The sequence below is a fragment of the Epinephelus lanceolatus genome, chromosome 23 (genome assembly GCF_041903045.1).
Source record: "Epinephelus lanceolatus isolate andai-2023 chromosome 23, ASM4190304v1, whole genome shotgun sequence".
Lineage (NCBI taxonomy): Eukaryota > Metazoa > Chordata > Actinopteri > Perciformes > Serranidae > Epinephelus > Epinephelus lanceolatus.
This window is the reverse complement of record NC_135756.1, coordinates 202,252-227,069: the sequence shown is the minus strand read 5'-3', so window position 1 is coordinate 227,069 and position 24,818 is coordinate 202,252. Positions and strand designations below refer to the sequence as shown.

At 44.2% G+C, this 24,818-nt stretch overlaps 2 protein-coding genes across 2 annotated transcripts; one reads left to right on the top strand and one right to left on the bottom strand.

Annotated features, from left to right (window-relative positions):
• Window positions 1–963: 963 nt before the first annotated feature.
• Window positions 964–24,445, bottom strand: dennd6b (DENN/MADD domain containing 6B). Its single transcript, XM_033614319.2, has 20 exons — window positions 24,207–24,445; window positions 23,332–23,370; window positions 23,189–23,231; window positions 22,993–23,102; window positions 14,756–14,836; window positions 11,918–12,023; window positions 11,725–11,804; window positions 11,166–11,228; window positions 11,034–11,089; window positions 10,733–10,855; window positions 10,352–10,447; window positions 9,030–9,124; window positions 8,842–8,907; window positions 8,626–8,690; window positions 8,448–8,537; window positions 8,051–8,104; window positions 7,853–7,962; window positions 7,610–7,712; window positions 7,326–7,400; window positions 964–1,575 (listed from the first exon to the last, which is right to left on the bottom strand). The coding sequence occupies exons 1-20, from the start codon at window positions 24,333–24,335 to the stop codon at window positions 1,453–1,455; spliced, it is 1,707 nt and encodes a 568-aa protein (XP_033470210.2). The 5' UTR covers window positions 24,336–24,445; the 3' UTR covers window positions 964–1,452.
• LOC144461785 (uncharacterized) lies at window positions 20,763–22,481 on the top strand. The gene has a single exon (XM_078165339.1). The coding sequence runs from the start codon at window positions 20,891–20,893 to the stop codon at window positions 22,448–22,450; it is 1,560 nt and encodes a 519-aa protein (XP_078021465.1). The 5' UTR covers window positions 20,763–20,890; the 3' UTR covers window positions 22,451–22,481.
• Window positions 24,446–24,818: the final 373 nt, after the last annotated feature.

Genomic DNA, 24,818 nt, shown 5'->3' with positions numbered 1-24,818 from the left:
TTCCTCGGGGTGCTCTGACATGTTCTCCCCGTGTCAGCGTGGGTTTTCTCCAGGTGCTCTGACATGTTCTCCCCGTGTCAGCGTGGGTTTCCTCCAGGTGCTCTGACATGTTCTCCCCGTGTCAGCGTGGGTTTCCTCCAGGTGCTCTGACATGTTCTCCCCGTGTCAGTGTGGGTTTCCTCCAGGTGCTCTGACATGTTCTCCCCGTGTCAGCGTGGGTTTTCTCCAGGTGCTCCGACATGTTCTACCTGTGTCAGTGTGGGTTTCCTCCAGGTGCTCCCACATGTTCTCCCCGTGTCAGCGTGGGTTTCCTCCAGGTGCTCTGACATGTTCTCCCTGTGTCAGCGTGGGTTTTCTCCAGGTGCTCTGACATGTTCTCCCTGTGTCAGCGTGGGTTTCCTCCAGGTGCTCTGACATGTTCTCCCCGTGTCAGCGTGGGTTTCCTCCAGGTGCTCTGACATGTTCTCCCCGTGTCAGCGTGGGTTTCCTCCAGGTGCTCTGACATGTTCTCCCCGTGTCAGCGTGGGTTTCCTCCAGGTGCTCTGACATGTTCTCCCCGTGTCAGCGTGGGTTTCCTCCAGGTGCTCCGACATGTTCTCCCCGTGTCAGCGTGGGTTTCCTCCAGGTGCTCTGACATGTTCTCCCTGTGTCAGCGTGGGTTTCCTCCAGGTGCTCTGACATGTTCTCCCCGTGTAGGTGTGTGTTGTTCTAATCAGTTCATCCTTAACTCGAAGTGGACGTTTGTGCCAAACTTAAAACAGTTCATTTAGAGTGTTGAGATATTGTGTATACGAGAATCAGATGGACGTATGGGCATATTAAAATTATAACCCCTCTGGCACAGCTATCGTCAGCTCTAAGACATACAGACCTTGACATATAATGAGATCATGACTGATGACATCACTCAGATCATTAACTGATCAATAATCACCTGATAAATCTACGACACATCAGACACAGTTTGACCATAATCCAGGTTTTACTTTTTAAATCAACAATAAATATTTATAGACTGACAAAGGAACATAAAGGTAAACAACACATTATTACAGTTAATTATCAGTGCTACATTCAGTTTAGTCTGATAGAAAAATAACATCTGATTATTATGGTCTGTATCAGCTGATTATTATGGTCTGTACCTGGTGTCAGAGTTCAGTTCACACAGATTTAATGTGGAATATTAAACATTTGTGTTTTACTATCTGAGCTAAAATCATCAGATCTGATGGAACTTTGTGTTTTATGTGAACAACTTTATAAATATTAATAAACAAAAACAAGCAAACAGAAGGATTCATACTGTATATGTTTGATTCATTCAGTAAACTTTATGAAAATACAAAAACAAAATGAAGGCAACAAACAAGAGTTTAACCTGAACAAGTCAGATATATTAAATTACTCTGAATACACACTGTGTGTACTGAGTGTGTACTTGGTGTGTCCTCAGTGTGTACTCAGTACCGTCTGCAGGTCATCGGGCAGCTGGCTGATGACATTGTTAATAAAGTCGTCCAGTTTCTGTAAAACTCCGTCCCTCAGCTGCAGCTGCTGCCTCCGAGCTTTAATCTGAAAAACAATGTCCGTCACAAACACTTCCTGTATTCAGGAACAAACACTTCCTGTGTTCAGGGACAAACACTTCCTGTATTCAGAAACAATCACTTCCTGTATTCAGGAACGAACACTTCCTGTGTTTAGGGACAAACACTTCCTATGTTCAGGGACAAACACTTCCTGTGTTCAGGGACAAACACTTCCTGTATTCAGGGACAAACACTTCCTGTGTTCAGGGACAAACACTTCCTGTATTCAGGGACAAACACTTCCTGTGTTCAGGGACAAACACTTTCTGTGTTCAGGGACAAACACTTCCTGTGTTCAGGGACAAACACTTCCTGTGTTCAGGGACAAACACTTCCTGTGTTCAGGGACAAACACTTTCTGTATTCAGGGACAAACACTTCCTGTATTCAAGGACAAACACTTCCTGTATTCAAGGACAAACACTTCCTGTGTTCAAGGACAAACACTTTCTGTGTTCAGGGACAAACACTTCCTATGTTCAGGGACAAACACTTCCTGTGTTCAGGGACAAACACTTTCTGTGTTCAGGGACAAACACTTTCTGTGTTCAGGGACAAACACTTCCTATGTTCAGGGACAAACACTTTCTGTGTTCAGGGACAAACACTTCCTGTGTTCAGGGACAAACACTTCCTGTATTCAGGGACAAAACACTTTCTGTGTTCTGGGACAAACAGTTCCTGTGTTCAGGGACAAACACTTCCTGTATTCAGGGACAAACACTTCCTGTGTTCAGGGACAAACACTTTCTTCGTTTAGGGACAAACACTTCCTGTATTCAGGGACAAACACTTTCTGTGTTCAGGGACAAACACTTTCTGTATTCAGGGACAAACACTTCCTGTATTCAGGGACAAACACTTCCTGTATTCAAGGACAAACACTTTCCTATGTTCAAGGACAAACACTTTCTGTGTTCAGGGACAAACACTTTCTGTGTTCAGGGACAAACACTTTCTGTGTTCAGGGACAAAACACTTTCTGTGTTCAGGGACAAAACACTTTCTGTGTTCAGGGACAAACACTTCCTGTGTTCAGGGACAAACACTTCCTGTATTCAGGGACAAACACTTTCTGTATTCAGGGACAAAACACTTCCTGTGTTCAGGGACAAACACTTTCTGTGTTCAGGAACAAACACTTCCTGTATTCAGGGACAAACACTTCCTGTGTTCAGGGACAAACACTTTCTGTGTTCAGGGACAAACACTTCCTGTATTCAGGGACAAACACTTCCTGTATTCAGGGACAAACACTTTCTGTATTCAGGGACAAAACACTTCCTGTGTTCAGGGACAAACACTTTCTGTGTTCAGGAACAAACACTTCCTGTATTCAGGGACAAACACTTCCTATGTTCAGGGACAAACACTTCCTGTATTCAGGGACAAACACTTCCTGTGTGAACACTTCCTGTGTGAACATAAAGACTATTGTTCCAAAATAAAAAAAATGATAACTGAAATTGAAAGTGATAACAGCATAAATAGTTTTTGTAATAAATGGGAATTCGTTAAATTCAAAATTAGAGAATTCTCTATCAAAACCAGTAAAGAATTAAATAAAAAAAGTAGAGAAGAAGAAAGCAATTTGTTTTGTGAAATCAATCAGTGTTGTGGCAAACCAGATTTGTCTAGTGAAGACAAGGAAAAATTATTGCTTCTACAATCCAAAATTGATGATATTTATATGAAGAGAGCCCAGGGTGCTTTTGTCAGGTCAAGGGCAAAATGGATGGAGGAGGGAGAAAAAAACACATCATACTTCAGCAGGCTGGAGAAAAAAGACAGGAAAACAAGGCTATAACTAGTTTGTTGATCAATGGAAGAGAATGCAAGGATAGCAAAATTATTGAGAAAGAAATTTTTATGTTCTATAGCAAATTATATTCGTCTGTATACTCTCCTATTGACTCAACCAACTTCTTTGACCAAATTGCAAATTTTAAACCCAACATCAATAACTCATTCAAAACAATTTGTGATTCAGATTTAAAAATAGAAGAATTAGACGTGGTCAGTTTGAAATTGTCACTTAACAAGGCCCCTGGCTCTGATGGGCTCACTGCAAATTTCTATCATTTCTTTTGGAAAGATATTAGAAATCTGTTGTTCAAAGCTATACAAGAATGCATTGCGAAACAAGAGCTAATGCCCAGTATGAAACAAGGGCTGATAACACTAATTCCCAAACACAGCAAAGATAAAAGAGTATTAGATAATTTAAGACCTATTACACTCCTCAACACTGATTATAAATTGCTGTCAGGATGTATAGCTGCTAGACGTAAAGAAGGTTTGTCACAACTTATTGATGAAACGCAATCTGGCTTCCTAAATGGAAGATCTATTCACAACAACATACGACTGGTTTTGGATTTGATCGATTACAGTCATGTATTATCAGAGGAGGGGTTAATTCTCTTCCTAGACTTCTATAAGGCTTTCGATTCAGTGGAGCACCCCTTCATATTAAGTACTTCAAATTATTTTGGTTTTGGTCAGAAATTTATAAACCTGATTGGTATGTTATATAAAGATATTAATAGTTGTGTGGCTTTGGAACAAGGTACTTGCCCAAGATTTCAAGTAAATAGGGGTATTAGACAGGGTTGCAACAGCTCTCCCTTGTTATTTATTCTAGTAGCCGAGCTATTATCAATTATGATAAAGAATAATGGTATTGAAGGAATAAATATTTTAGAAAGAAATATAATAAGTCAATTTGCGGACGATACAACTTTATTTTTAAAAAATGAAATGCAAATTCCTAAAGTATTAAACTCCATCAACATATTTTCCAAAGAATCAGGCTTGAAACTAAATATTGATAAATGTGAAATATTGGCACTTCATGATCAGCCGGCACTGTCAATATGTAACATTTCGGTCAAAAGTCAAGTGAAATACTTGGGTATAGTTATTACTAAGAATAAAGAAACAAGGGAGAGGGAAAATGTTTGTAAAAATGTGGATAAATGTAAAACTATTCTGAATTCTTGGTTACAGAGAGACATTACTGTATTTGGGAGGGTTCTGCTTTCTAAAATGGAGAGTTTGTCAAGAGTTATTTAATCCTATCACTTGAAATTTCAGACAAAATGACTAAACTTATTAATAATTTAAACTTCAAATTTATTTGGACGAACAAATGCCAGTACATTAGAAGAGCTGATGTGGTCAAGAGTATCGAAGAGGGCGGCTTAAATGCTATTGACTTCTCAGTTATGAATGGTGCTCTAAAACTAAAATGGCTCAGTTCTTTTATTCTGCACAAAGACTCTTTTTGGTTTACCATTCCAAAAGCAATTTTTCAAAAAATGGGAGGCATTGATTTTCTATTGCGCTGTGATTACAATGTATATAAATTGCCCGTGAAGCTTTCGAATTATCACCAGCAAGTTCTCCTTTACTGGAATCTGATATATAAACACAATTTTACTCCTCACAATTCTCCTTTGTGGAATAATAGATATGTTTTGACCAATCGTAAGTCATTATTTTTGAAGACTTGGTTAGACAAAGGTATTTGGGCAGTATCGCATCTTATGGATAATCAGGGCAATCTACTAACCCACGAGAACCTTTGTGTTAAATATAACCTGCAATGCTGTATCAAAGAATATGAGAAAGTAATGAAAGCCATTCCAACTTCTTTTAAAATGATGACTCAACAACTGGTGATACATTCGAATGTTTCAGAAATGAGATCACTCTGTGTGGAAGGAATCAGCTTGGGAAGCAAACTTTTCTCTAACAAGTTCATTAGAAATGTCTTACCTTCACATTACTACCCTTGTCAACTAAAAAGAAAATATGTTTTAAGTGATTATTCTGTGGTGGAGGCAAAGAAGATAAGGAAGCGATATATGTCTTATCCAATCCCTCATAAAGCAAAAGAGGTTGTATTTAAAATTCTAAATGATATCTATCCTTCTAACCATTTCTTGCACATAAGATTTAATTGGGAAAATAATACATGTGGATTTTGTGAAAGAGACATTGAAACTGTGGAACATATTTTCTTTGAGTGTGAACATGTTTTAGATTTTTGGTTAGCTTTTCGAAGCTGGATGTTAACCAAACAAATCACTTTGCAACAGCTGAACTGGATGTCTATTAAAGTCGGAGTACAGCTAAAGGAGAAAACCTTGGACTTCTTGGTAAACAATTTAATTATACTCGGTAAACATTACATTCACAGATGCAAATTCCTCAAGGTCAAACCCCACATCAACGTATGGAAGAATGAACTGAACCTATACAAGAAATCCTTATTTTTCATGTCTAATAAAAATGCCCTGAGACTTTATTCTTTACTTGAACTATACTTACTCCTCGAGTAAGACCCTCACTGTTTACTTTCGGGTTTTTTTTTTTGTTTTTTTTTTATCTTGACAGCTGTTCCAACATCTTTTATAGTAATTTGTCAAATATGCCCGAAATGTTTGTACTGATGACGTTTATTCAATAAAATTTAAAGGGAGAAAAAAAACAAACAAAAAAAACTTCCTGTGTTCAGGGACAAACACTTCCTATGTTCAGGGACAAACACTTCCTGTGTTCAGGGACAAACACTTCCTATGTTCAGGGACAAACACTTCCTGTATTCAGGGACAAACACTTTGTGTTCAGGGACAAACACGTCCTGTGTTCAGGGACAAACACTTCCTATGTTCAGGGACAAACACTTTGTGTTCAGGGACAAACACGTCCTGTGTTCAGGGACAAACACTTTCTGTGTTCAGGGACAAACACTTCCTGTGTTCAGGGACAAACACTTTCTGTGTTCAGGGACAAACACTTTCTGTGTTCAGGGACAAACACTTCCTATGTTCAGGGACAAACACTTCCTGTGTTCAGGGACAAACACGTCCTGTGTTCAGGGACAAACACTTCCTGTGTTCAGGGACAAACACTTCCTGCATTCAGGGACAAACACTTTCTGTGTTCAGGGACAAACATTTCCTGTGTTCAGGGACAAACACTTCCTGTGTTCAGGGACAAACACTTTCTGTGTTCAGGGACAAACACTTTCCGTGTTCAGGGACAAACATTTCCTGTATTCAGGGACAAAACACTTTCTGTGTTCAGGGACAAAACACTTTCTGTGTTCAGGGACAAACACTTTCTGTGTTCAGGGACAAACATTTCCTGTGTTCAGGGACAAACACTTTCTGTGTTCAGGGACAAACATTTCCTGTGTTCAGGGACAAACACTTTCTGTGTTCAGGGACAAACACTTTCTGTGTTCAGGGACAAACACTTTCTGTGTTCAGGGACAAACACTTCCTGTGTTCAGGGACAAACATTTCCTGTGTTCAGGGACAAACACTTCCTGTATTCAGGGACAAAACACTTTCTATGTTCAGGGACAAACACTTTCTGTGTTCAGGGACAAACACTTTCTGTGTTCAGGGACAAACACTTCCTGTGTTCAGGGACAAACACTTTCTGTGTTCAGGGACAAACACTTCCTGTATTCAGGGACAAAACACTTTCTGTGTTCAGGGACAAAACACTTTCTGTGTTCAGGGACAAACACTTTCTGTGTTCAGGGACAAACACTTCCTGTGTTCAGGGACAAACACTTTCTGTGTTCAGGGACAAACACTTCCTGTATTCAGGGACAAACACTTCCTGTATTCAGGGACAAACACTTTCTGTGTTCAGGGACAAACACTTTCCGTGTTCAGGGACAAACACTTTCTGTATTCAGAAACAAACACTCACCAGTTTCTCTCTGAGCTTCAGAATCAAGTCAACGATCTCAACCTCTGATTTGTCTTTAGTCCAACTCATCAGGTCCTGAGAGACAGACAGCAGGGTCACATGATCCAGGTGTTTACAGTCTGAACCAGGTGTTTACATGTTTACATGATAAACAAATGGAAAAAATGTACCGCATGTCCTTTTTTTCCTGATTTTTATATATATGTATCCAGCACCCACTCCAAATGGACCTTGGGATGTGCATGTTTTTTGACTATTTTTGTTTACATGATAAACAAACTCACAGCGTCACAGATGACCTCCAGATGAAGACTCTCCAGTTTCTGCATCATCTCTTTGTGTCGATGGCGGTACCATCCGTCAAAGTTCGGAGACCTGAAGAACTTCCTGACCAGAGGACAAATAAAGAAGAAGAACAAAGTTCAGACCATCACCTCATTCTGAAACAGTTCCTGAAGCTCAGTTTGAAACTAAGTAAAGACACAGGACAACTTCCTCCTTCGTATGCAGACACCTAAGGGACTCACCTGTACAGTCCCATCCAATCACCCTTGAGCATGGAGGTGAGCTGGGGCCCCGTGTGGTCCACAGTCGACATGAACTCATCCTGACTGAAGGGTCGAATCTGAGGCGGAGTCTGAACACACAAACACATCAATCAGAGTTCACCTCTGAGCTGATGACATCACTCTGAGGTCATCACTGATCATCCACTTCCTGTTTACCTTCCACGGTGTCACCGATCTCTGCAGAGGCATCAGGCTCGCCATGTACCGCTCCTGACAGACAAGATCCAGGGTTTAAACTCAGAACAGAAGGGTTCAGAGTTTTTATATAGGACAAAACATTTATAAATGTTTATAAAACTTTTAATGTCATCTGAACTGTTGAGTTTAATTTTCAAAATCTTTTCAAACTGTTTCCTGTTTCTGCTCTTTGATTCTCTAAGTTCTAGGTTGACAAAATCGACTTCCTGTCCCCTTCACGTACAGGTGAGTTTAACGTTAAAGCCTTATGTCATAACTGTTTGTTTGTTTTCAGGTTCAGATGTGACACTGGTGTGTTTATCAAACACCTGACGCGGTCAGTGTGTCGGAGTGATCTGATTGGCTGTTTGCTCACCAGCGGGATGATGAAGCTCTGAGTCAGCTCTAACAGGTGTCGCCTCAAGATGGCGCTCTGAACCTCTGACGGTCGTCTTCTCTGAATCCCCTGAAGACACAGGTTATAACGATCCATCAATCAATAAACAGATCAATGAATCAATACACAGATCAATAAAAAACACTGATGACATCACCTTCAGCAGCCTTTTAATCAGAATCTTGTCTTTGTGTAGAAACGTCTTGAACGCCGTGTAGATCCCTGCAGACAGGAAGTACACGTTTATACTGAAAATATTCACAGCAGTGTGACAATAATAATAATAATAATAATAATAATAATAATAATAATAATAATGATAACACATTAACACGACTGTAACAGTATTAATAAATAAAAGACTGGGTGTGACCTGGTTTTGTGTCGAGTGTCTTCAGCTTAGAAAGTTTCTTCACCTTCACCTGTTTGGGTAAATCACCTGAGAGCGATCAGACGCGGTCAGATTATTAAACATGTTGATTATTTTAAAGTATTTTGATCGTTTGGATTAAATTTGGATTCACATGAAGAAGAACAGAAGAACAAGAAGTGGTCGCTCACCTGCCATCTTGATTTCTCCCAGTCGGACGACGTGAGGCCAGTTCTGAAAAGTCTTGATGAAGAACGGGTTGGTGACTCCAAGAACCACGTTAGGCCTGTACAGGTGACACAGACAGGTGAGGTCAGACAGACAGACCTGCCAGACAGGTAAGCATCTGCTGACCAGACCTGGACCCTGGGGTGTCAGCCCGGCACAGCCAGAACAAACTATATGGAGCCGCTGCCCTGTGTAGAAACATCCACTGGCAGAGCTGCCGCTCCAGCACCAGACTTTCAGTTTGATGCTGTACAGATGGAGATTGTTAAATACATATTTTAGATCATTGTTGTAAAAATAACGTTAGCCTTGTGTTCAGTTACTTTTTTAAAGAATAAATAGAAAACTTTTTTACTACCTAGCACACTAACGCACTAGCTAACGCTGTCTCCTGATCAGCTCCTTAATCCTGGATCAATACAGAATATAGAAACATTTTAGGAGAGGAGAAGAAACGTGTTCTGTGTTGAGGTTATCAAAAAGATGATGGATCATACATGTTTGTTTCTGGCTGCAGCGTTAGCTCACTGAAAAGTTTACACTTTAACATGTTGGTTAAGAACGTTCCCCTCTGTCTGTGTTTTATCAACATGTTAAAGTGAAAGAAGACAACTCCGCTAACTTAGCTAACTGTGCTAGCTAATGCTGGCAGCCAGAAACAAATAGCTATGATTCATTGTTTGTTAACTGTGTTGTAATTTAAACAAAGAACATCTTATCTCGCGGTGGTCCTTCTTAAATGATCAGTGGTTGAAGTTACTATATTCTGTTATGATCGGGCAGTTGATGCACCGACGCTAGCTAGCGTTAGCATAGTTTGCTAGTTGAAATGTTGACTCCTCCCACTGCTGTGAGGTGATTGGCTGGATAAAGAAATGATTGACAGGTATCCTACCCTCTCCAGCTCAGGCATGCACACGTCTGAAACGGTGTCTCTCCGACTCTGCAGCTATCCCTGTGGGCTGGCTACTCACAGGGATGCGTACTGGGTCAGGTGAGTTGTGTGCCAGGCAGCAAGCACAGGTGGGAACAGATGGATGGACGGGTAGAGACAGGTGTGAGCAGGTACAGACAGATGGACAGGTGGAGACAGGTGTGAACACGTACAAACAGGTGTGAACAGGTAGAGACAGGTTTGAACAGGTAGAGACATGTGGTAAGGTACAGACAGGTGTGAACAGGTAGAGACAGATGGACAGGTAGAGACAGATGGACAGGTAGAGACAGGTGTGAACAGGTAGAGACAGGTGTGAACAGGTAGAGACAGGTGTGGTCAGGTACTCACGGGGCCTGAGTCCTGGTGGTGTACTCTCTGAACTCGCTGTCGTGGATGGTGAAATACGGACGAAAGTCGCAGCAGAACTTCAGAGGACTGATGGAGCTGAAGGAGGACACATGGTTACCATGGCAACGACACTAACACTCTCGCTCTCTGATTGGCTGTCAGGGGCTCTCTGACCTCACAGTTTACAAACATCATGATGTGGATCAATAAGAGTCATGTGACCTGGATTACTGATCAAAGCTCAGCTGTTTGTGTTAAACTGATAATCAATAAATCAATAAATTGATCACGTCCTCAGTGTTTGATAAACACATCCACAGTAAACATGTCCATTTATAAAGACAGGGAGTGTGAGGTGCTCAGAAGCGTCTGATCAGTCACCTGATGAGAGCCAGCACGGTTTCCGAGGAGACGGTGGGAGACGGCGCCATGACAACCACCGGCTCCCCGAGCAACATGAGCTCCCAGAGCATCTGCAGGTGGATCAGCACCGACTGGAAACACCTGAGAGGTCAAAGGTCACACCGACAGAAAGGTTCAGCTGGAAGTGACTGATCGATGATCAATGATTATTGATCCTGATCATTAATCATTGAGTTTGGCTCTGAGTTTATATGTTTATACACAGATAATAATATTCAATAATCAATAAACAGTACTGATAACACAAGAGCAGACAGACTTAAAGAGGTCGAGCTCGTGGATGGTAGGCAGCAGGGTCGGAGCCGGCAGCAGGTTCTGAGGACACAAAATTAAACTTTATTGTTCGGTAACATTGAGCGTTGTTAATAAAGAGTCACTTCCTGTTCCTCACCTCTTTGGCTGTCTGTCTGACGGGACTTCCTCCTGGTTTGTCTGTTTTTGAAGGAATCCGCACCTGAAACAAACAAACAAACAATAAACTAAACAACTTAACACCTAACCAGTAAAATCCAAACAAACACGTTCATTAAAGAATAAACAGATTCATAGGTAGATGTTTTTTTCACAGTGTGAACTTTAAATAAAAACACATCATCAGTCAAACATACCTGTTGTAACAAGACTCACCTCTCCGATAGGTGGGTACACTAATGACCAGGTAAATGTAAACAAACAGCTGTGACGTCACTCTGAAGGTCGGACACATTCATAAACACTACCGTACCCATGATCCTCAGCTGGTGATGACAGGGATCTTTTCTACTGAGGATTTACCTCACCTGTGAGACCATGCCCCTAAACTCACCTGTAAAATCTGTTTTAACATCACGCCTCTCACCCCACCTTTACTCACCCCACCTTTAAGACCACACCTTCAAAATCTTGGATAAGACCACACCCCCTGATCACCTTTACAACCATGCCCCCTCTAAGACCCCGCCCCTGCTCACTTGAAGGACCACGCCCATCACAGGCAGGTTGAGGGTCTGTCCAGGTACAGGTGAAGGCCACTGGTCGATCTCGTTACACACTATAAGAACAAGAGAAAGACGAGATGTCAGGTGTCATTTCAGCAGAGTAATATCATCATTTTACCTCTACTGTGATTCATACATGGTTATGATGTAAGCATGACATCATCACCTGCTTCCAAACAGGGCTCCAACTTCTCAAAAAACTCAGGTGCGACGATTTTCAGCAGCGTGTGGAACAGGTGAGTGTATGGTAACCTGGATACCAACACCAGCGACTGAAACACAGAGTCACATGACATCACAGGTGTCAGTCACATGTCACATGACATCACAGGTGTCAGTCAAATGTCACATCAGAGATATTGGATAAAGGAGATACCCCACTGTAGGCTTATCCAATGTTAAGATAACGGTTACTCTTCCTGTCTCTTAAGTCCCCACCGTGTTGAACAGAGGCTCTGTGGATGTCTGTGTATGCCGATCAAGAAGCAGGTGGAATGAAAATACATTCTTCCTGTTATTGCAGCCTATTGTTGCACAAAGCTTGGGCATTTTTTATTTATTACTAGCGGTAAATAACTGTTTGTAAGCTAACTGTGATTTTACCGCCTGTTTATCAAGATCACAAGATCTCGCGAGAACTTGTTTTCTGAGACGGACAGGGCTCAAACAAAGTTAACTTTCTCTTGATCTGTGCGGATGAAAAATGCAGCTTTAGTGTCAGAATGTTGGTAAGATGTGTGGCTTGTGGAAAACGAACCCAATATTTACTTTAGTGACTATAAGGCGAAAGAATTGACCATAAATTGTGATCACGTTCATTTTCCTCATTGACGACAATACATTCAGAGCTGCCGCAAGTCTCCTACGGGGGCGTGGCGCTGACGTCACTGAATCAGGAAGTGAGCTGAGTGGGGTATCTCACTTCATCCAATATCTCTCACATTACATCACAGTTGTCAGTCAAATGTCATATGACATCACAGGTGTCAGTGTGTCTCAGGTGTGAACAGGTGTGAACAAGTGTGTCTCAGGTGTGAACAGGTGTGAACACGTGCGTCTCAGGTGTGAACAGGTGTGAACACGTGCGTCTCAGGTGTAAACAGGTGTGAACACGTGCGTCTCAGGTGAGAACAGGTGTGTCTCAGGTGTGAACAGGTGTGTCTCAGGTGAGAACAGGTGTGTCTCAGGTGTGAACAGGTGTGTCTCAGGTGTCAACACGTGTGTCTCAGGTGTGAACAGGTGTGAACAAGTGTGTCTCAGGTGAGAACAGGTGTGTATCAGGTGTGAACACGTGTGTCTCAGGTGTGAACACGTGTGTCTCAGGTGTGCACAGGTGTGAATAAGTGTGTCTCAGGTGAGCACAGGTGTGTCTCTGGTGTGAACAGGTGTGAGCAAGTGTGTCTCAGGTGAGAACAGGTGTGTCTCAGGTGTGAACACGTGTGTCTCAGGTGTGAACACGTGTGTCTCAGGTGTGCACAGGTGTGAATAAGTGTGTCTCAGGTGAGCACAGGTGTGTCTCTGGTGTGAACAGGTGTGAACAAGTGTGTCTCAGGTGAGAACAGGTGTGTCTCAGGTGTGAACACGTGCATCTCAGGTGAGAACAGGTGTGTCTCAGGTGTGAACACGTGCGTCTCAGGTGAGAACAGGTGTGTCTCAGGTGTGAACACGTGCGTCTCAGGTGAGAACAGGTGTGTCTCAGGTGTGAACACGTGCGTCTCAGGTGAGAACAGGTGTGTCTCAGGTGTCAACACGTGTGTCTCAGGTGTGCACAGGTGTGTCTCAGGTGTAAACAGGTGTGTCTCAGGTGTCAACACGTGTGTCTCAGGTGTGAACAGGTGTGTCTCAGGTGTGCACAGGTGTGTCTCAGGTGTGAACAGGTGTGTCTCAGGTGTGAACAGGTGTGTCTCAGGTGAGAACAGGTGTGCCTCAGGTGTGAACAGTAGGGATGTCCCGATCCAGCTTTTTCATTTCCGATCCGATACCGATATTACAGCCTTGAGTTTTGGCCGATACCGATCTGATCCAAGCGCGTATTATACATATTCACTTATTTTGTTGTCAGTCATGTTAGAAAAGGTTTGATGAAGCAATATTACTCTAACAAGAACAACTACTTAATCGGGTTAGTTAGAATGATCCACAACAGTTGGTATGAGAAACTGACCTGTTTATTGTTAACAGGGTTAAATAAACAAAACTTTAAACTTGAACATTAACATTAAATAAAAAATATAGCTGGTTTGCTTTGGCTGCTTTGGCCCCTTAATAAATAGAAAATAAATCAACACAAGAAATCTTTAAAATGTCTAACATTGAAATTAAAATAGCAGCAAGACTCCACACACTTGTGCTTTGGCCCCCTAATAAATAAAAAAAAGATTAACACCACAAGACATTGTTGACATTTAACAAACAATGCAGCCTTTCCTTTTCAGTTATATTTATAGTGTCAGTGCCAGCCTGGTGCTGCTGTTTCCTGGGACCAACAGAGGGGACAAAAAACCACACACAATATTGTACAACTGTTTGAACAAGCAATAGTCCATCCATGGCTCCAATTTCACTAATTGTGCCCAAAACAATGCCATCAGTGCTCTTTACTTAAACAGTAAGAGTGTAAACCAAATAAAAATATCACTCTTAAAACGACAGAGCAGAAAACAAATAGTCAGTTAACTAAATTGACCGCTACTCCTCCTACCCTACCCTCCGTGTGTGTGTGTCTGCCTTCTGCATGCTGGCCTGGTGGATTGATAGTAAGTGCTGGAGCGGATCACTGGAATGGACTGCTTGAATCGCGGAGCGCTGGGCTGGTCGGAAAACCTGGATCGGTGTCCGTGAAAAACTGGATCGGAGTTCTTGGATCAGCATTTTTCCATGCAGTCTGATCCGATGCCGATGCATGTTTTTTGCTAATATCAGCAGCCGATACCGATCCGAATATCTGATCGGGACATCCCTAGTGAACAGGTGTGTCTCAGGTGTGAACAGGTGTGTCTCTGACCTTCTGGAAGTATCCCCTCTTCACAGAAACGTCCTTCACTTGTCTGAAATAGACGAAACCAAAGAAATGGGACGCTTCAGTCTGCGGAGACAAGGAGAGACAAATAGAGATAAAGAGAGACAAATAGAGACAACCAGAGACAAGGAGAGACACAAGAGACACAACGAGAGACAAAGAGAGACAACCAGAGACAAGGTGAGACAAAGAGAGACAAAGAGAGACAACCAGAGACAAGGTGAGGCAAAAAGAGACAAAGAGAGACGAGAGACAAGGAGAAACAAAGAGAGACAAGGAGAGACAAAGAGAGACAAAGAGAGACAAGGAGAGACAAAGAGAGACAAGGAGAGACAAAGAGAGACAAGGAGAGACAAGGAGAGACAAAGAGAGACGAGCGACAAGGAGAGACAAGGAGAGACAAAGAGAGACAAAGAAACAAGGAGAGACAAGGAGAGACAAAGAGAGACAAGGAGAGAGAGACAAAGAGAGACAAGGAGAGACAAGGAGAGACAAAGAGAGACGAGCGACAAGGAGAGACAAGGAGAGACAAAGAGAGACAAGGAGAGACAAAGAGAGACGAGAGACAAGGAGAGACAAGGAGAGACAAAGAGAGACAAAGAGAGACATTGAGAGACAAAGAGAGACAAAGAGAGACAAAGAACAACAAAGAGAGACAAAGAACAACAAAGAGAGACAAAGAGAGACAAGGAGAGACAAAGAGAGACGAGAGACAAGGAGAGACAAAGAGAGACAAAGAGAGACAATGAGAGACAAGGAGAGACAAAGAGAGACAAAGAACGGCAAAGAGAGACAAGGAGAGACAAGGAGAGACAAAGAGAGACGAGAGACAAGGAGAGACAAAGAGAGACAAAGAGAGACAATGAGAGACAAAGAGAGACAAAGAGTGACAAAGAGACAAAGAGAGACAAGGAGAGACAAGGAGAGACAAGGAGAGACAAAGAGAGACAAGGAGAGACAAGGTGAGACAAAGAGAGACAAGGAGAGACAAAGAGAGACAAGGAGAGACAAAGAGTGACAAAGAGACAAAGAGAGACAAAGAGAGACAAGGAGAGACAAGGAGAGACAAAGAGAGACAAAGAGAGACAAGGAGAGACAAAGAGAGAAAGAGAGACAAAGAGAGACGAGACAAGGAGAGACAAAGAGACAAGGAGAGACAAAGAGTGACAAAGAGACAAAGAGAGACAAGGAGAGACAAGGAGAGACAAAGAGACAAAGAGAGACAAAGAGAGACAAGGAGAGACAAAGAGAGACAAAGAGAGACAAGGAGAGACAAAAATACAGTCTGAACTCAGGAACTACAGTCAGGACCACATCATTCTTGGCGGTGATTTCAACTGTACAGTTGACTTCACTCAGGACAGAACCAATGAAGAGCCACACCCACAATCCTCCCAGTGTTTAAAACAAACTATTACTGACTTAGATCTGTTTGATACCTGGAGACTCAGACACCCACACACCCGTCAGTACACATGGATACGGATCAGAAACAACAGGGTCAGTGCAGCCAGACTAGATAGGTTTTACATCTCACAAAATCTCAACACCAGATTAGTCAGCAGTACCATAACCCCGGTTGGTTTCACTGACCACCACCTAGTCAGTATAAACTTGACAGTTTCACCAGGTGAGAGGGCCAAATCTTACTGGCACTTCAACAATAAACTCTTACAAGACAGCACTTTTTGTCAGAGCTTTGGGAATTTCTGGAGACACTGGCAGACAAAGAAAAGCAGCTTTAGTTCTTTAAAGCAATGGTGGGAGGTTGGCAAAGCTCAAACTCGCGTGTTCAGTCAGCAGTACACGTCACACTCTACTGCTGAAATCAAGGCAGCAGTACAAAACCTTGAAGCCAGCATCAGTACCATCGAGAAGGGGATCAGGAGAGACTCCGATCCCACTGCTAGTGACCTGCTGCAGCAGAAGAAGAAGGAACTGAGCGCTTTTCTGCAAGAGAGGGTGAAGGGAGCTTTGGTCCGATCACGTTTCCTCCAGTTGAAGGACATGGATGCCCCGAGCTCCTTCTTCTTCAACTTGGAGCGGAACGCGGTGCAGAGGAAGCAGATGGCCTGTCTGAAGCTCCCTGGAGGGAGACTGACCGCGGATCAGAATGAAACGAGGGCTCACACAATTGACTTTTACACTAGCCTATTTAAAGCTGAACCGTGTAGCGCTGAGAACTGCAAAGAGGTTCTGGAGAGCCTTCCTCAGCTCAGTTCGGAGGAGAGAGCTGCCCTGGACTGTGTGCTAACTCTCGAAGAGTTGACAATGGCCATTAACTAGATGCCTTCTGGACGGGCGCCTGGGATTGACGGTCTCTCCACTGACTTCTATAAGCGGTTCTGGAACATTATTGGCACCGACCTACACGAGGTAGTGCAGGAATGTTTCAGAACTGGATCTCTTCCGGTTTCTTGCCAGTGGGCAGTCCTTTCCCTGCTGCCTAAGAAGGGGGACCTGACATCACTTAAGAACTGGAGGCCAGTGGCCCTCCTCTGTACGGACTATAAGGTGCTTTCCAGAGCCTTATCTAATAAACTAAAAGACTTTCTGGGAAAAATTGTAAGTACAGACCAATCATACTGTGTGCCAGAGAGATCAATCATGGACAATATTTTTCTCATCAGGGATGTACTTGATTTATGTAAAATTTATAATGTCAATGTTGGGATTGTGTCACTGGATCAAGAGAAGGCTTTTGATAGGGTGGATCACTCATATCTCTTTGCTGCACTTAGAGGTTCTGGGTTCGGTGATGGGTTTTTGTCTTGGGTGAGTTTACCGTATAGTGGAGCACAGTGTATGGTGAAGATGGGGGCGGGGCTGAGTCGGCCAATTCCTGTACAGCGAGGCATAAGACAGGGTTGCCCTATTTCAGGGCAACTGTATAGCCTAGCCATTGAGCCCTTGCTGTGCAGGCTGAGAGAGCGCCTCATTGGTCTGTCCTTCCCTGGAACCATAAGTGTACCTCATGGTTTGCCCACTGTATCTGCTTATGCAGACGATGTCAATGTTTTTGTAAGCAGCCAGGATGATGTTAAATGTCTGCAGGACACCCTTTGTGCCTATGAAAAGGCCTCATCTGCAAGAGTGAACTGGGCTAAGAGCGAGGCCTTGCTCATAGGGCAGTGGAGGGATCAGGCAGTGCCCAGTCTGCCTGGAGGACTTAGGTGGGGAAAAGAGGGACTAAAAGTTTTGGGGGTGTTTCTGGGTTCTGAAGGGTTCCAAAGAAAAAACTGGGAGGGAGTGAAGGAGAAAGTGTGTGCTCGGTTGTCTAAGTGGAAATGGTTGCTACCTCAGCTGTCGTATAGGGGAAGAGTTCTGGTCGCTAATAACTTGGTCGCCTCGACTCTTTGGCACAGATTTGTTCCTCTGACACCTCCAAGGGGTCTGATAGAGGACATCCAGAAGGACATCCTCAACTTCTCCTGGTCGGGCAAGCACTGGATCCGGTCAGCTGTTCTTCACCTGCCTGTGGCTGAAGGGGGACAGGGACTGATTGATATTCAGTCCAAAATTGCTTCCTTTAGACTGACAACTGCTCAGAGGCTGCTGTATGACTGCTGCCCCAGCTGGTGTGATACGGCTCGCCTGCTGCTGAGGAGAACAGGACAGTTGGGCTACGACAAGCAGCTTTTCCTCCTGGAGCAAGAGACCGTGGACTTTACAGATGTAACACCATTTTACAGCTCTGTGTTGCAGGCTTGGCGGATTTTTAAGACTGCACGGGACACAAATGTGCCCCCGGGCATGTGGCTTTTTGAAGAGCCATTGTTCTACAACACCTTTATTAAGACCCGTACACTGCAGTCTGCCAGCCTGAGAGCCAGTCTTCGAAAAGCTGGCTGCACCAAACTGGGTCACCTTATGAAGATGACGTCCACAGCTATGGAAGCCCTGATGGAGAGAAGCAACATCAGCTCTGTCAGGCTCATCAACAGAGTGGTGGAGGAAGTCTGTGCAGCCCTGCCACAGCCACTGAGACTGTTTGTAGAAAACAGTGCTCTGTCTGACCAATGGGATGATGAGTGTGAGTACAGTTTGCCCTCTCTCTCCATAACCCCAGCTGTGGGGGAGTGGCAAGAGGGTGAGGGTCAGCTGCTTTCCTTTCAAACCCCTCGTCTAAACAGCTTTGAGGTGGTGGGAAAAAAGGCAGTCTACGAAGTCTGCGTTAAGGTTCTGAACCTGCGCTCTCTGGCGGGGCTGAAGGAGTCGAGGTGGGCTGAGTTCTTTGGCCCAGACATTTCCCCGAAAGGCAGCTGGCGGTCCCTGTACAAGATCCCCTTGGAGAAGCGTACAGCTGATCTCCAGTGGAGGGTCGTACATGGGGCAATAGCTACGAACAGATACAGAGCACACCTTGATCCGGAGCTAGGGGAGGGGTGTAGTTTCTGTTTGCACACAGAGACTCTTTTTCATTTGTTTGTTGAGTGTCCTCGGCTGTCACAGCTCTTTGACCTTTTAAGGAGTTGGTTGCATGGTCTGGGGGAGGCCTTTTCCTTTCCACTGTTCATTTTTGGCCCAAAATACAGTGCTAAAAACAAAAAGGTACACACTTTGATAAACTTTCTGCTGGGCTCTGCCAAGTTGGCTATCTGGCTGACTCGCAGGAACCGGACTCAGGGTGCCGTCAGTGTGGAGCCGGTGCCGGTCTTAGAAGGACTTTTGAAATCCCGGCTCAGAGTGGAATATTGTTACTGTCAATCTGTGGACAATTTACAGGACTTTAAAGACAGATGGACTGTTGGGAGTGTCCTGTGCTCTGTGACAGGGAATGGAGAGCTGGTATGTCATTTCTGAGCAGTTGTTTAACATTTACTGTGTCTGGCAGACTGTTTTATTCAGCAGCAGTTTTTCTCTGGTTTTGTTTCTTATTTTTCTTGATTTGAACTAAATGGTTTTCAGTCATTGCTGAAATGATTTAATAAAGGAACTTGAAAACCAGACAAAGAGAGACAACGAGAGACAAAGAGAGACAAGGAGAGACGAGGAGAGACAAAGAGAGACAAAAAGAGACAAAGAGAGACAAAGAGAGACAAGGAGAGACAAAGAGTGACAAGAAGAGACAATGCGAGACAATGAGAGACAAGGAGAGACAAGGAGAGACAAAGAGAGACAAGGAGAGACAAAGAGAGACAAGGAGAGACAAGGAGAGTCAAAAAGAGACAGAGTGACAAAGAGAGACAAAGAAAGACAAGGAGAGACAAGGAGAGACTAGAGACAAGGAGAGACAAAGAGAGACAAGGAGAGACAAAGAGAGACGAGAGACAAGGAGAGACAAGGAGAGACAAAGAGAGACAAGGAGAGACGAGAGACAAGGAGAGACAAAGAGAGACAAGGGGAGACAAGGAGAGACAACAAGAAACAAGGAGAGACAAAGAAAGACAAGGAGAGACAAGGAGAAACAAAGAGAGACAATGAGAGACAAAGAGAGACAAAGAGAGACAAGGAGAGACAAGGAGAGACAAGGAGAGACAAAAGAGAGACAAAGAGAGACGAGAGACAAGGAGAGACAAAGAGAGACAACCAGAGACAATGAGAGACAAGGAGAGACAAAGAAAGACAAGGGGAGACAAGGAGAGACAAGGGGAGACAAAGAGAGACAAGGAGAGACAAAGAGAGACAAGGAGAGACAACAAGAAACAAGGAGAGACAAGGAGAGACAAAGAGAGACAAGGAGAGACAAAGAGAGACAATGAGAGACAAAGCGAGACAAGTAGAGACAACGAGAGACAAGGAGAGACAAAGAGAGACAATGAGAGACAAAGAGAGACAAGGAGAGACAAAGAGAGACAACGAGAGACAAGGGGAGACAAGGGGAGACAAAGAGAGACAACGAGAGACAATGAGAGACAACGAGAGACAAGGGGAGACAAGGGGAGACGAAGAGAGACGAAGAGAGACAAAGAGAGACAACGAGAGGAGACAGACTGTGAGACTCTGGACATCTTTGTAAATATCAATAAGTGTTATTATTTACATAGTGAGATAATCACAGTAACACCATCATAAACTGTAAACGATGGTACGTCTGATTAAAAACAAGAAATAAATTAAATATATAAATAATAAACATTAAAGGTCGTCACACTCTGAGTCTGTTTTCTTCGTCTGAAAATGTCCAAAGTGTGTCTAAATAAGTATGACGTCACGTTGTGTCACGTTGTGTCGCGTTGTGTCACATTGTGTCGTGTTGTCACGTTGTCGCGTTGTCACGTTGTGTCGCGTTGTCACGTTGTGTCACATTGTGTTGTGTCACGTTGTGTCGTGTTGTGTCACATTGTGTTGTGTCACGTTGTGTTGTGTCGCGTTGTCACGTTGTGTCGCATTGTGTTGTGTTGTGTCACGTTGTGTTGTGTCGCGTTGTCACGTTGTGTCGCATTGTCACGTTGTGTCGCATTGTGTTGTGTCATGTTGTGTTGTGTCACGTTGTGTTGTGTCGCGTTGTCACATTGTGTTGTATTGTGTTGTGTCACGTTGTGTCGTGTTGTGTTGTGTCACGTTGAGTTGTGTCACGTTGTGTCGCATTGTGTTGTGTCACGTTGTGTCTTGTTGTGTTGTGTCACATTGTGTTGTGTCACGTTGTGTTGTGTCGTGTTGTGTTGCGTTGTGTCACGTTGTGTTGTGTCACGTTGTGTTGTGTCGCGTTGTGTCGCGTTGTGTTGTGTCACGCTGTGTTGTGTCACATTGTGTTGTGTCACGTTGTGTCACGTTGTGTTGTCACGCTGTGTTGTGTCACGTTGTGTTGTGTCACGTTGTGTCACGTTGTGTTACGTCGCGTTGTGTCACGTGTTGTGTCACGTGTTGTCACGTTGTGTTACGTCGTGTTGTGTCACGTTGTGTTGTGTCACGTTGTGTTGTGTCACGTTGAGTTGTGTCACGTTGTGTCGCATTGTGTTGTGTCACGTTGTGTCGTGTTGTGTCACGTTGTGTTGTGTCGCGTTGTGTTGTGTCACGTTGAGTTGTGTCACGTTGTGTCGCGTTGTCACATTGTGTCGCATTGTGTTGTGTCACGTTGTGTCGTGTTGTGTTGTGTCGCGTTGTGTTGTGTCACGTTGTGTTGTGTCACGCTGTGTTGTGTCACGTTGTGTCGCATTGTGTCACGTTGTGTTACGTCGCGTTGTGTCACGTGTTGTGTCACGTGTTGTGTCACGTGTTGTCACGTTGTATCACGTTGTGTTACGTCGCGTTGTGTCACGTTGTGTCACATTGTGTTACGTCGCGTTGTGTCACGTTGTGTTGTGTCACCTTGTGTCGTGTCACCTTGTGTCGCGTTGTGTCACGTTGTGCTGTGTCGCGTTGTGTCACGTTGTGCTGTGTCACGTTGTGTCACGATGTGTTGTGTCACGTTGTGTTGTGTCGCGTTGTGTCACGTGTTGTGTCACGTGTTGTGTCACGTGTTGTCACGTTGTGTCACGTTGTGTCACGTTGTGTTACGTCGCGTTGTGTCACGTGTCACGTTGTGTTACGTCGCGTTGTGTCACGTTGTGTTGTGTCACTTTGTGTCGCGTCACATTGTGTCACGTTGTGCTGTGTCGCGTTGTGTCACGTTGTGTTGTGTCACGTTGTGCTGTGTCACGTTGTGTCACGTTGTGTCATGTTGTGCTGTGTCGCGTTGTGTCACGTTGTGTTGTGTCACGTTGTGCTGTGTCGCGTTGTGTCACATTTGCATGCTGAGTCTGAAACTTTCATTCAACTTTTCACAACAGGTTTCACTTCCTGTTTTCCTGTCAGAGTCGCCAGAGACGTTTGAGTCAGTGAGGAAAACGTGGCGGCGAGACAGACGAGACAAGATGCAGGGACACAGAGTCATGTCATAATTAAGACAGCTACTGTCAACAATGATGAAGAGGAGGAGGAAACAGAGAGGGAGGACAGCTCCGCCCCTTCATGAGGCTGTGAGGGAAGTGATGTCATCAGACAGGTACCTCCAGTGGAGAGAAGCAGAGGAGGAAATGTGAATCAAAATCATCAGACTTGGCGTGAGAAATTTCTGTGTGACGAGTTTTTCAGGTGACGGATTAAAAAACGCGTCTGAAAAGAGCCGGTGTCAGCGAGCCGAGGCGTTCCCATGACGACAGACACTGTAAGATCGGACAGTTTAATTAAGTGAATTCATCAAATATGTTCAGTAACTTTATGTCTGGCGTTAAAAACTGACCGATAACCAGCAGACGTGTCCCCTGTCACGTGTTTCCTGTGGTCACACAGCGTCTCACCTGCAGCGTGACGGGAGCGTCTCTGTTGTAAACGTCTTCTCGGAAGCTCGCCACTCTGCGACCGACCGACTGACGTAACCTGAAGCTGAACTGAGTGTCCCCGAGGCATCCTGGGAAATAAACAACACCTGTGACCTCATGAACACACCCACTCAGTAACATCATCATCATCATCATCATCACACAGCTGGTTTACCTGAGTACGAGTCGGGGAAGGACAGGTAACAGATGCTGGTTTTCTGACATAAACAAACAAACAAACAAACAAACCAACCAACCAACATCATCAATAATTAATACGCCGATTATGAACCAGGTGCACATGAAGACAGATGTTACCTCCTTCTCTGTGAGCTTCACATCCTGAGGATACACCAGCTGTAAACAACACAAACAAACAAACAAACCAAAGTCCAGTCAGATGATCACTGAACGCAGCGCTGGTTTTATAACAACTCACATTCACAGATGTTGATCAGCTGACACATGATGTAACGTTAAGGATGACCTCAGCAGAGGATCAATACTGATACAATCAGTGTCTGCAGATCAGTGAGGAACTAATCAGATCACTGAGGTCTGATCAGTTACTGATAATCATTTAAAACATGCAGCTGACGTCAGAGTCTTCAGGCTGTCAGCATGCAGAGAACACACTCAGCCAAACTCCATTCAAAATTCTGCTAATTTAAGACCTCTTTATATTTTGTCAAGTTTCAAACCTTTACTTAATATCGATTCAAATCCTGATGATGTAATGATAACGTCAGCTCACAGATCAACATGTCTGCACGAGTCATTTACCAAAACTTTGACTTTTAGGTTAATGACCCCCCCCACCACCTTTAATTATCACCGTGGTCTGATCAGCGGCGGCAGGATGTGTTATCTTACATTTCTGACTGACAAGTAAATGTTTGGTTGATCAGATGTATGCCGAACATCACAGCAGACCCTAACCGATTAATCGACATGTCAGTGATTATTTACGAACAGCTGCGTTAGCCGGGAAACACAACAACAACAAATATTTAGAGTTTTTGACCGGGGTTTGGTCTGAGTGTGACCGACACCGTGGAACAGTGTCGGGCTCCGGTGTGTCCAGGTGAGTGACGCGTTCACGGACTACCTGTCCGGTCTGTTTGAGCCACATTTATAAATCTGCTCCCGGTGATGACCGGAGCTGACGATGCTAAGCTAACAGCGGTCCGTACCTCGATGGCCTGTCCGAGCTCCAGGTCGAAGGTAACCACACACACACACTCCAGCCAGGAGGAGAAGCGGGCCCACGGACACCGGCTGTCCCCGTGGTCCGCCTCCGACTGTCGGTCAAACGGGTTCATCACGACCTGCAACGAACATCCTCCGGTCCCCCATCACCGGGAACGGGTCAGCATCCACCGGAGCACCGGGCCGAGGAGGACTGTGGAGCCCCCTGCTGGAGGACCAGCGAAGAAGAACAACTTCTTCTTCTTCTTCTTCTTCTTCTTCTTCTTCATCTTCTTCTTCTTCTTTTTGTTTTACGGCGGTTGGCATCCAGCAATAGGTGCATTACCGCCCCCTTCTGCTCTGGAGTATGGACCAGACAATAGCCCCCCCCACAACACACCCACACACACACATTTAGTCCTACCCTATATAGCTACACCATTCCTAACCTACCTTATACCCTATAAAAAAGCCCTGTGTCCCTTAAAAACTTCACTACTACCCTGACTCGCGCTCTCTCACTCATTTCCATTACTCCTTTTAAATTAAACTCTTGGACCCCTAACTCCCTCAGACTATTCCTCATGACCTCTCTCTGTGCCCCATATGCCCTACAC

Bases quoted from the DNA above. Each gene is read 5' to 3' on its own strand.
- dennd6b (XM_033614319.2), bottom strand. From the start codon at position 24,335: ATGAACCCGTTTGACCGACAGTCGGAGGCGGACCACGGGGACAGCCGG. The intron at 11,805-11,917 runs GTGATGATGTCA...TTGTTCTTATAG, and splicing joins GGAGCCCTGTTTGGAAGCAG to TGTGTAACGAGATCGACCAG. The intron at 7,963-8,050 runs GTAAACAGGAAG...TTGTGTGTTCAG, and splicing joins GATCGGTGACACCGTGGAAG to ACTCCGCCTCAGATTCGACC.
- LOC144461785 (XM_078165339.1), top strand. From the start codon at position 20,891: ATGTCCAAAGTGTGTCTAAATAAGTATGACGTCACGTTGTGTCACGTT.